At 40.6% G+C, this 12,946-nt stretch overlaps 1 protein-coding gene across 11 annotated transcripts in view; it reads left to right on the forward strand.

Moving 5' to 3' along the window:
* Positions 1–532: 532 nt before the first annotated feature.
* Positions 533–12,946, forward strand: part of LOC136843961 (protein kinase C, brain isozyme-like) — a 576,940-nt gene continuing 564,526 nt past the window's right edge. For 8 of the 11 annotated variants that reach the window (XM_067112978.1, XM_067112979.1, XM_067112969.1 and 5 more), the window contains exon 1: positions 534–808. In XM_067112978.1, the coding sequence (XP_066969079.1) occupies positions 609–808 (200 nt within the window). In that variant the 5' untranslated portion in view covers positions 534–608. Of the gene's footprint in view, positions 809–12,946 lie in introns of all 11 variants that reach the window. The other 3 variants (XM_067112974.1, XM_067112977.1, XM_067112972.1) reach the window with 1 other exon arrangement.

Genomic DNA, 12,946 nt, shown 5'->3' on the forward strand with positions numbered 1-12,946 from the left:
TAGACCAACCAACAACCACTTGACAGATTCAGCAAGTTGACAGCGCCAGCGCCAATGTCAAGCTAGTGCCCGAGCTTCTCTCCCAAATCCCTAATCGATGCTGGTTCTCTTATGCACGTTGTGTTGTAAGTTAGTTGACGAAGATCATTTGCAAGTTTATTCATCCAGATAATACAACGTTTACCATTAAGAGGATTGTCAGCTAAATGGAGCCTGAGATTAGGAATGGTTTTTTCTGAGTCTTTTGGTAGACTCGTTTCTGCGTATCGAAAGGGCGAACACTGCAATCAGCGTTTGTTTTCCTTTAAAAATTTCCTGATTCTATCGTTCCCCACATTTAGAGTGTGGTAAGATGGAATAAACTATTTAGTAGATACGTGATTTTGGTTTGTGACGTGAGGATGATAAGCGGTAGATCAAAGAACCATGAATTAAAGCGAGGTACTTAGAGACGATACAAATAGAAAAAAGACGCAGGCCAGCGAAAAAACTCGCGCGTCCGAACACACCCAGACACTGAATAGCAGACGATCGCTTTGCCTCTTAGTGCTATACAAGCAGTGAGAGCGTTAACTTGATATTGTCAGCTCCAGGGACCTAACGTGACCATGACGGACGAACAGCAGCAAAACCACGATGACGACAACAACCCCGGGGCGGGAGATATGAAAACCGCCTTCGCCACGGGCCAGCGGGGCAGGAAGGGCGCCCTCAAGAAGAAAAACGTGTTCATAATAAATGATCATAAGTTCATTCCCAGATTCTTCAAACAACCAACGTTCTGTAGCCACTGCAAGGATTTTATCTGGTGAGTAGGACCCACGAATTATATTTCCCTCGTTTGTAATGGTCGACGGCGATCGAAGGGACCTACCGGAGCTGCCCATTTTCCTATATAGTCCCCCGGTGGTGTCACCAAGACGGATCCCTAAAAACCCCGAGGGCCCTCCTTTACCTATGTGTGTTGTAACGGGGTTGGTACTGGCGGCTTCTCATCCCTCCGTCCCTCCCCCTCCGAAAAAAAAAATAAATAAAAATAAAAGGTCACAGCCCACACGCTTTAAGCATTTTGTTGTTTATTAGGGAATGATAATAGTCACGTCGATGATTCGACGGCGCTCCGAAGTCGATTACATCTAGCGTCAAGGGGGCAGCGATGTTGGGTAAAGATGCTTACATGTTATCTGGGGCCACTTCCCTTTGAGCGAACCAACATTAAACAAACCAAACCTACGTCTTATCGCAGCATTTCCAGCCCTGGGCAAGTTTTCGTGCTATTGCTGGGGCGACTAGCTTTATGCCCAGTTTCGGCCGGGGTGTTTTGGGGGTATTTCCTTTTCCAGCACCGAGTGTTAATGTAGTTTTCTCAGTTGTCAGTAAGTTTGATACCCAGTTGTGGTTGATTTTTTTTTTTTTGTTTACTCGTATTTCAAGGAAGGTCTCATTTTCCGATTTTGTCAGCCAGAATGATGTTATATTGAAGCATTTTGGAAGGGCTTGTGGAAGCTGATTTTACCTGAATGAAGTTATATATATATATATATATATATATATATATATATATATATATATATATATATATATATATATATATATATATATATAATATATAATGTATAGTTACGCATATTCCGCTTAGGCATTCGAAAATTCAAGATGGTTAATGAAATATTACCTTAATTTGATTATATATATATATACATATATTGTATATTATATATATATATATACTGTATATATATATTTATAGACATTATACATTATATATACATATTGTATATATATAAATATATATATATATATATATATATATATATATATATATATATATGTATGTATGTACGTATGTATATGCTTGGCTTTTTCATTTAGGAATTTGAAAGTTCAGCATGGACAGTGAAATATAAAACATTACCGTCAGTTGATAGGTAACATGGACGCCGCCTAATTGCTGTAAAAACTAAAAGCTACCCTTTATATTTGTTGCGTGATTGTATTTTTAATTATTTAAATAACTATGGCAGGCGTACTAGCATCTGACAGAATAGTTTGAATGATGGTAAATGTAGCAAAAGGTAATATGATTTGCGCGTAGCTTGAGTTTGTGCTCTTAGTAAAATATTAAACTTTGGTTTTCATTGATGGTCTGGTGCGCTGTAGATTATGAGAGAGAGAGAGAGAGAGAGAGAGAGAGAGAGAGAGAGAGAGAATATGGGACTATAGGCTCCATCCCTGACGCGAGACCGCTCCCCGGGTAAGTTAAACACCAGTAAAATCCAACCACGGGTGTATCTGCGATTAGACGAGCATGGAGGAACGTGATGCCCTCGCGAGATCGATCAGTTTTATTCACCACTTTCATAGACCTTCTGTCGAAGAATGACAAGTCGTGAGCAGTGGCGTTGGGTTTATCTTGCCCTTGTTAAGAAGTAATTACGTTATTACGTTGACATTTAGGCGAGGGTGGGCCTCGTTGCTCGTGGGTTGCTGTCATCAGTTTTTGGGACATAATTGAACTCGGTGATCGACTTCGATTTTAGCCCTGTCTCTGATTACCGGCCACTCCTCCTCCTCCTCCCCCTCCTCCTCCTCCTCCTCCTCCACACGGAAGTGGTTTTCTCTCCGGTCCATGCCTATTAGGAAGGGACGGGGCAATATGTAAATTCTCCAGTCGTTGTTTAAACCTTGTTTGCCATGGCAGCCATGAATGATGAATGATGTTCATGAAGCGCCGGAAAAGGAAGCTTCTGATTAGTTGTGTTTTTCACCAACTTGACAAGACAAGAGATTGCGGTGAACCTTTGGAAGTGTATGGGGTCAATGGACTGCCCCTCAGGTATTCATTGCTGTGAAACCTTACCAAAAATACGGAAGTTCGTCTCTCTCTCTCTCTCTCTCTCTCTCTCTCTCTCGTTGCGAACATACGTACCATTCTCATCAGTGAGAATGAAGAGAAGTGATGTGTTGATGGAAGTACGACAATTTCTTTTTTCTGTCTCAAATCCTTATAGAATACGCACAGGGAAGAATGCGATGGTATCTCTCTCTCTCTCTTTTTTTTTTTTTAACCTTGAATCGTGCAGCGTGAAGTTCTTAGCATAGTCATAGTGAAGACCAATCTGATGATTAATAATTGCAATGACTCACAGAAGCATCCACAGGGAAAGAGATTGAAAGTCTTTTCGCAGGGGAAGTCTTACAGTTTAGTGTTCGGTCACTATACTCTAGTCGTAAATTTCAGTCTTCAGTACTTTTCAGTCATTTCTGAGGAATATTAGTGTCAAATTCAGTATACCGGCTGTGTTCAGTGCACAAGTCTCTCTCTCTCTCTCTCTCTCTCTCTCTCTCTCTCTCTCTCTCTCTCTCACTCAGCATTCATAAGGCTTTTGTCAGGTCAGACGTGAGTCAGTAAAGCTTCCTTCAAATAGCTTTGCTACTTCCCCTTTCATTCTAATTGTAGCCTTCTTAACTGATCGACAGAGCCAAGTCCATTCTTTTTCCGTTTGTTACTCGTACTATCTATCAACTGCGTTCTTTCCCATGAGGCCCTTCCACCATTTTTTTTATCGTATCTCTAAGCGCTCGCTTCTCCATGCATGTAGCAAGCCATGCCGATTCTTCACATAGGCCTAATCCATTTCCATCTTATCCTTTTAAAAATCTCCCAGTTTCTATGTTAGTTTTGTTAGTTTATGGCTGTGATTACTAATCATGCTGCACAAAATGGACTCCGATATAACCTGACGGACTTTCCACATGTTTTCACATTACCAGAATTCAGTCCTTGATTGCTATAGGTGCTTGGGAGGAAGCAGACTTTGACTCGGCATATTTCAGCTCGAGCTTGTGATCCAGTCGCCTGACCTTGAGTCTAGGCGATTTGTTGCAATTGCTCTTCGAATTGGCACAATTGAATCGTTGTAGTGTTCTGTATTTCGTATACTACTCGAAGTCTTTCATCGACTGAGCTACATTTTTCTCTTACAGTCTTGATTACAGGCATACATACATACACATGTATGTTAACTTTATCACATACACAATTGTTCTGTGCATCAGTAGAATTACTAACAGGACCTCGTTAGGATACTTGATAATGAGGACTGTTTGTCCGAGAAAGCTTGTAACTTTTTCTGAAGAAATACTCCGTTAGGTACCATCCAGTTTGAATGAGGTCCTGTTAGTAACACATGTATGTATGTACCATTGTAGTTTTTTCTTTCCATACCGATCGGAGTAAGAAATACATGTCCCCAAGTTTGTGCTGGTGGTCATCTGGTTAAGGTTTGATGACTTTGGGGCACAGACGAAAGAGGAGGTCTTATAGGCCTATATTTTTCTGTCTAAAAATACTCGGATGCTACTTTGGCTTGTGATTTATCCGTCTCCTACTCCGAGGTGCGGCTAGTACTAAGCACCGTATGGTAAATGTAAAGTAGACGGTCGTACGAAGATATCGCTTATTAATATAATTTGTCGACCACACGATATAGAAATGGGTGTATATAATACTTTGATCACCAAGGGGCTAGTACTAAACACGACGTCCCAAGGAGCTTAAGCCATGTTTAGTACTAGCACCTCGGAGTAGGTGATGCGTAGATAACGAGTCTTTAAGTAGCACTCAATAGCCTACTCGGTACTACTCGTCACAAGCAGAATTAAAAAGCACGGCTAGTATCTTGGAAATTAGAAGGCTTTAGGTAGTTCAGGCTAGTGGTAGCCTGGCCAAGATAGTGTTTTCTTAGATGTTGAGATTAAAAGTCTATTTTTGCTTAGGGTCCTTGCGAAAATAGAAGTTGAGATTAATAACTTTTTATTTATTTTATCAATGCATTTTGAAGATTTGTAAGTGTTGTAAGTCTGTTTCTGTCCAAATTATATTTATATATTGCAGAATGCACTCAAATGACATGTTCACATACAATATATTTACATAAAAGTTTATAGACAGCTTCATCTTTTGTGCTGTGTAAGAACATTTTAGGGCAGTATTTGTACGTGGCTAATAGACGTATAATTTTGCATATAGGTTGTACGCATGAAAAATCATGTACGTGCACATAGGCCCACGTGACGAGCATTTGTACATCATCGCATGGGCAGTGATTTTGCATGTTCTCATTTCTGCATTTTGTTTCATGCTGGCGAGGGCTTTGAAATCGACAAAATTCGAATCACTAGGTGTAGTAGTGCTTAAAAAAAAAAAATAAAAGTGCGCCTTTTCAGCGCAGTCAAGTTTTCTGTACGGCGTATAATCAGGGCCACCGAAAATAGATCTATCTTTCGATGGCCTCGATATAATGCTGTGTGAGCCGCGGCCCATGAAACTTTAACCACGGCCGGCGGTGGCCAGAAGCATGATTATGGCTAACTTTAACCTTGAATAAGATAAAAACTACTGAGTCTAGAGAGCTGCAATTTGGTATGTTTGATGATTGGAGGGTGGATGATCAACACACCAGTTTGCAGCCCTCTAGCCTCAGTAGTTTTTAAGATCTGAGGGCGGACAGAAAAAGTGCGGACGGACAGACAAAGCCGGCACAATAGTCTTCTTTTACAGAAAACTAATTTCTTTTACAGAAAATTTCTCTTACAATACACCAATTTGCAGCCCTCTAGCCTCAGTAGTTTTTAAGATCTGAGGGCGGACAGAATAAAGTGCTGGCGGACATACAAAGCCGGCACAATAGTCTTCTCTTACAGAAAACTAATTTCTTTTACAGAAAACTAATTTCTTTTACGGAAAACTAATTTCTTTTACAGAAAACCAAAAGGCGTGACTTGAATTCCCTTATGCTGGAAGGTTATAAATTGTCCGCTGGAAATACCGTAGTGGGGTAGGCCCGAAAGGTCATTTGTGCATTCTTTCAAAAAGACGAAGTCGGCAGTGGTATGTGGGAGAAAGTGCTTTTGAAAGAAACAGGCATAATTGATTGTGTATTCTGTCATATGCGCAGTTCCCAAGCCTACTCGAAAAGTGGAATGCGCAAAAACACAGAGCAGTTCTCTGCGCAACTTTCGTGATTGTCAAAACTTGTTGAAGTTTTTTCGTGTTTGGGAGTATTGGTGATAAAAGAGGCGGAATTAGGCCTACACCTAGAAAGAAGGGCGTACTGCTCGCAAAGTTATAATAATAATAATAATAATAATAATAATAATAATAATAATAATAATAATAATAATAATAATAATAATAATAATAATAGACTGCATTTTGTGCTTGGAGTGGGGATCGGACTTTGCTTAGAGGAAATAATGTTAGGTTTGGTGGGAAGCTGTGTGCTGTGAACACCAAGTTAAGTCTAATGTAAATGTACGTTGCGTGTTTCCTCAACGTCCGGTAATTATAATTATAATTATATATTATATGTTTATTATATATATTATATATAATTATAATTATATATTATAATTAAGACCAAACTTTAACCATTGCACTACAGCCACTGAAAAATGACTTAGGAGTCAGGTGGGGGTTTTTATTTATTGAAAATCGTACTGTGTGCTGATTTCTTCCTCAGTTTCAATCAGGTCTAATTGGGAAACTTTATCATAAGCATTTTTCATATTGCAGTTGGTAATAGACATACGTTTTGAAGTTTACAGGGCAGCTGCTTTGTATTGTAGACTGAGTCTCTACGTCTCCAGTAAAATATTCGGCTACTCTGCGTCGAATTTTACAGAATGCCTTTTATCTCAAACTGACCTGCTAGGGCCTAGCAGCTAGGCTATAAACTGCCACAGTAAACCTTTGGTTCTCTAGGAACAAATCGCCCATTATCAGTGCCTTAAAGTATGTCGATGTGTTGAGTAATGGCCATCGTTTGTTAGCCCACTGCAACCCCTTTCATTCCTTTTACTGCACCTCCGTCCATATTCACTTTCTTCCAATCTTACTTTCCACTCTCTCCCAACAGTTATTTCACTGTGCATCTGCGAGGTTTTCCTCTTGTTACACCTTTCAGACCTTTTTTACTGTCAATTTCATTTTCGGCGCTGAATGACCTTATGGGTCCCAGCGCGTGGCCTTTGGCCTAAATCTTACATATTCCTATTCTCTGTTTAAAATCATCCGCTCGTAAAAGGAATTGGGTGACTGGTGACTAATGCTATGAGGATCAGAATGCGCCATTTATCAGAAATTACTTTTCAAGAACTGATTATTATTGTTATATTAATTATTATTATTATTATTCAGAAGATGAAGAACCCTATTCATATTCAACAAGCCTACCACAGGGACCACTTATTATTATTATTATTATTATTCTTAAGATGAACCCTATTCATATGGAACAAGCCCACCCAAGGGGCCACTGACTTGAAATTCAAGCTTCCAAAGAATATTAAGGTGTTCATTCGAAAGAAGTAACAGAAGGTAAAGGGAGATACAGAAAGAGATAAGTTATTAGAAAAACATAAATAAAAAACAAATAAGAATTTAACTAAATGTTTAAAATACAAGAATAGTATTAGGGTCGTAGTACGATGCATCTTCGCATGAACTTCTGAAGTTCTAATTGCACGACATCCTCTGAAGGGAGGCTGTTCCACAATCCAGCGGTGTGGGGAACAAAGGACCTCTGGAACTTTGGAGAAGTTCGACAGGGAGGCACATATATTCCATACTGTTGCTGCTGCTCAGCGGATCAAGGTGTAACAAGAACTGATAAAAATACAAGGGTGATAATTAGCCTTTGAAGGGTAGACCCAACATGAAAGCATTGGCAATATATTATACTATTTTCACCACTGATGCAGAGTTGCAAGGTACTTTTATTGACCATGAATTTGGCATCAGTCATTGAATTTTATAGGAACTTATTAAGTGTCTGTCACTCCTTTCATTCCTTTTACTGTACCTCCGTTCATATTATCTTTCTTCCATCTCGCTATCCACCCTCTCTGAACAAAAATATTTCTGGTGCAACTGCGAGGTTTTCCCTGTTACACCTTTCAGACCTACCTACTCTCAATTTCCTTTCCAGCGCTGAATGACCTCATAGGTCCCAGTGCTTGGCCCTTGGCTTAAACTCTATATTCCATTCCATTCGAATAACGGCGAATAATTTCCCTCGAGAGGATTTTTTTTTATTTATTGCCATATCAGGCCTGTCACACATCTTGGAAAAAACAGTTCATTATAACTAATGAAATGATTTTTTTTTCTATGAGGCCTTGATAGTTAGACATAATTTGATTTTATGGGTTTAGTGACGTGGAAAATTGGAAAATTCTCTCTCTCTCTCTCTCTCTCTCTCTCTCTCTCTCTCTCTCTCTCTCTCTCTCTCTCTCTCTCTCTCTCTCTCTCTCTCTCTCTCCCCCCGCTTCGAAAACTATTTCATATCCACTCGCAATCTGTTGTGACATCCCACTCATGCTATACAGTGCATTAACTCTCTCTCTCTCTCTCTCTCTCTCTCTCTCTCTCTCTCTCTCTCTCTCTCTCTCTCTGTTGTAAATACAGTTCTGGAGTAACTATGAAAAGAGTGAATAAAGTCAGTGCATTAGAGACACCTCTCTCTCTCTCTCTCTCTCTCTCTCTCTCTCTCTCTCTCTCTCTCTCTCTCTCTCTCTTGTAAATTCACTTCTGGAGTAATTATGAAAAGAGTGAGTGAAGTCAGTGCAGTAGAGGCACCTACTCTCTCTCTCTCTCTCTCTCTCTCTCTCTCTCTCTCTCTCTCTCTCTCTCTCTCTCTCTCTCTCTCTCTCTCTCTGTTGTAAATTCAGTGCTGGAGTAATTATGAAAAGAGTGAGTAAAGTCAGTGCAGTAGAGACACACTCTCTCTCTCTCTCTCTCTCTCTCTCTCTCTCTCTCTCTCTCTCTCTCTCTCTCTCTGTTGTAAATTCAGTTCTGGAGTAATTATGAAAAGAGTGAGTAAAGTCAGTGCAGTAGAGGCACCTACTCTCTCTCTCTCTCTCTCTCTCTCTCTCTCTCTCTCTCTCTCTCTCTCTCTCTCTCTCTCTGTTGTAAATTCACTTCTGGAGTAATTATGAAAAGAGTGAGTAAAGTCAGTGCAGTAGAGCACCTACTCTCTCTCTCTCTCTCTCTCTCTCTCTGTTGTAAATTCACTTCTGGAGTAACTAGGAAAAGAGTGAATAAAGTCAGTGCAATACACACAGACAGACAGAGAGCCGTATACAAAACGTTCTGAATGTCAGTAGGTTACGGAGTCTGTTTTATCATTACACATTGTGTTCTTTCTGTTTTCAGTGTTTTGTGGGGGGTAGGCGGTTGGGAGGGGAGACTTGAGTGATGATCTCTTTAGTGACCACTCCCAGTTTACTAAAAGGTCAAAGACTGCATATTAAAGTCGCGTTTCCCCTCTTGGTTAAGTGCAAGAACTATCCCGCCATGCTGCTTGCATGGGGCCCCCCTGCGCGATGCTTTGCAATCAGTCTGCAATGTTTACTCGTGTATATTTTACAGTCAGACTGAGAAGCCAGGGGTTTCACGGGATCCCTGAAATTTTCAGGGAATTTGTGAAGTCACTGATTCTCTTGGGGGGCATTCGATCCCGGAGGGGATAGCCTAGTACTATAAACACGGAGAAATAGTAATTCATCTACCCTGTTTAGTCGTGTTTAGTACTAGCCCCTCGGAGAACAAATGTGTTTCGCCGTGTTGAGTACTAGCCCCTCGGGGGTCAAATGCACTCAGGGACATTTGATCCCCCAGGGGCTAGTACTAAACACGGCGAAACAGTAATTCATCTACCTTGTTTCGTCGTGTTTAGTACTAGCCCTCGGGGATCAAATGTGTTTTGCCGTGTTGAGTACTAACCCCTCGGGGGTCAAATGCACTTAGGGACATTTGATCCCCCAGAAGCTAGTACTAAACAGTAATTCATCTACCTTGTTTCGTCGTGTTTAGTACTAGCCCTCGGAGATCAAATGTGTCTTGCCGTGTTGAGTACTAGCCCCTCGGTGGTCAAATGCACTTAGGGACATTTGATCCCCCAGGGGCTATCACTGTAGAAGGCGAAACAGATTTGGTCCCCCGAGGGGCTAGTACTAAACACGGCGAAAACAGCCTATATCTCAGGCTTCAGTTAAATTCAGTTACTTCCTTTCCATACGTAGTTACATTTAGAAATCAATCTTTTGGCTTCTTAAAGCTCAAGTGTATAGCAGTCTGATTATATAACGCAATGAAAAGGAACCCCTTTCATTCGTTTTACTGGACCTCCGTTCGTAATTTCTCTCTTCCGCCTTACTTTCCCCAACCCTCTCCTAACAATTGATTCGTAGTGCAACTGCTTTGAGGTTTTCCTCCTGTTACGCCTTTCAGACCTTCTTACTGTCAGTTTCCGTTTCAGCTCTGAATGACCCCATGGGTTCCAGCGCTTGGCCTTTGGCGTAAACTCTTTGTTTTATTCTGTTCTATTCTACTGTTACGTATTCTTACATTCAGATTTTCAGTTTTCTGTAAAAGAATGTCCGTCCGCACTTTGTTCTGTCCGCCCTCAGATCTTGAAGACTACTGAGGCTAGAGGGCTGCAAATTGGTATGTTGATCATCCACCCTCCAATCATCAAACATGTTAAATTACAGCCCTCTAGCATCAGTAGTTTTTATTTTATTTAAGGTTAAAGTTAGCCATAATCGTGCGTCTGGCAACGATATAGGATAGACCACCACCAGGTCATGGTTAAAGCTTCATGGGCCGCGGCTCACACACCATTATACCGAGATCACCGAAAGATAGATCTATTTTCGGTGGCCTTGATTATGAGCTGTAGCGACTGTGCAGAAAACTCGACTGCACCGAAGAAACTTCGACGCATTTTGTACTTATTATTTTTGTAAAAGGCTCCTTCTTCGTCGTCGCATCCATCCCACGGGAACACGAGGGAAAGGCGAGTGGCAGCGGTCCAAAAATTGCCGAGTGACAGCAGTTAGCCATCTTGGAAGGAGAAGAAGAAGAAGAGATGAATTAGACTGACGGCCATTGTCCTGCTATGTGGTCAAGATTCGCTTCAAGTTGTCCGGGATGCGCTCTTTCGCTGTCACTTTTTTGTTTTTACTCTCCGCGTTTCTTATTTCTTCTTTCGAGTGGACATCATATTCTTTGGGCTGTTATATTCGTTTTCTGCTTTCCGTAATTGTTATTTCTTATTTCGAATGAACACCGTAATATTCTTTGGAAGCTTGAATTTCAAGTCAGTGGGCCCTGTAGTGGGCGTGTTCCACACGCGAATAGGGTTTCTCTCCTGAGTAATAATAATAATAATAATAATAATAATAATAATAATAATAATAATAATAATAATAATAATAATATTTTTTGGAAGCATGAATTTCGAGTCAGTGGCCCCTTTGGTGGGCTTGTTCCTTGTGAATAGGGTTCATCTCTTGATTAATAATAATAATAATAATAATAATAATAATAATAATAATAATAATAATAATAATAATAATATATTTTGGAAGCTTGAATTTCGAGTCAGTGGACCCTTTGGTGGGCTTGTTCCATATGAATAGGGTTCATCTCCTGAATAATAATAATAATAATAATAATAATAATAATAATAATAATAATAATAATAATAATAATAATAATGATAATGTTGCCTCCACTCTTCCTGTGGTTCGGTGTTGCTCGTTGGTTACAACGGAGTGTCTTTGTTTATAGAGTTATCAGAGTCTTAATGGACTGGTTGATTGATTTGGAAAAGTGATGATACGTTGCCTGACCCTTGTAGGTGGGGGTTAGTGCCAACAGTGCACCTCATGCGGTGCACTGTAGGCATTACTTAAGGTTCTTTGCTGCGTCCCCTCCCAAAGCCCCTAGGTGCAACCCCTTTCATTCGTTTTACTGTACCTCCGTTCATATTCTCTTTCTTCCGTTGTACTTCCCAGCTTCTAACACCTTTCTGACCTTTTTACGGTCAATTTCAGTCCCGGGGCTGAATGATCTCACAGGTCTCAGCGCTTGGCCTTTGGCCTAAATATTTAATTCTGTTCTATTCCATTCCATAAAGATAAACCTGTTCGATAACGTGCAATTCTCTCTCTCTCTCTCTCTCTCTCTCTCTCTCTCTCTCTCTCTCTCTCTCTCTCTCTCTCTCTCTCTCTCTCCTGTAAGTATGGTACCATAACAAATAACAAATTTCCACGAATAGAACTGCATGATTCTCTCTCTCTCTCTCTCTCTCTCTCTCTCTCTCTCTCTCTCTCTCTCTCTCTCTCTCTCTCTCTCATTCCTACGTATAGCACAACTTGGCCCATCCTTTAACCCGCAAAAACGCTTCAGGCCTACTCTTCAGAAGTGGTTTTGCGATGACATATTGAATTCAAGTGGGCTGTTTTGACCATTTTTCCGCCACCGATTTGCGTCTCTTGAACTTTCGCTCTTGTTGAACCTGGCATCCTTTGAGCAAGAGTCCTTTGTTGCCCTGATCTCTCTCTCTCTCTCTCTCTCTCTCTCTCTCTCTCTCTCTCTCTCTCTCTCTCTCTCTCTCTCTCTCTCTCTCTCTCTCTCTCAAAGCAACATCAGAGCAACAAAGGAGTCTCGCTCAAAGGATGCGAGATTCAACAGGGGTAAAATTTCAAGGGACGCAAATCGGTGATGGGAAAGTGGACAAGAAAGCCGACTTCAGTTCAATATTTCAACACATACCGCTTCTGAAGAGTAGGTATGGAGTATTTTAGCGCGGTTTAAAGGATGGGTCGAGCAGTACTGTACGTAGGAATGAGAGAGAGAGAGAGAGAGAGAGAGAGAGAGAGAGAGAGAGAGAGAGAGAGAGACAGAGACAGACAGACAGAATTTCTCAAGCTTCAACATATATATATATATAGATATAGATATATATATATATATATATATATATATATATATATATATATATATATATGTGTGTGTGTGTGTGTGTGTGTGTGTGTGTGTGTGTGTGTGTGTGTGTGTGTGTGTGTGAGAGAGAGAGAGAGAGAGAGAGAGAGA

This window comes from Macrobrachium rosenbergii, chromosome 12 (assembly GCF_040412425.1).
Source record: "Macrobrachium rosenbergii isolate ZJJX-2024 chromosome 12, ASM4041242v1, whole genome shotgun sequence".
Classification (NCBI taxonomy): Eukaryota; Metazoa; Arthropoda; class Malacostraca; order Decapoda; family Palaemonidae; genus Macrobrachium; species Macrobrachium rosenbergii.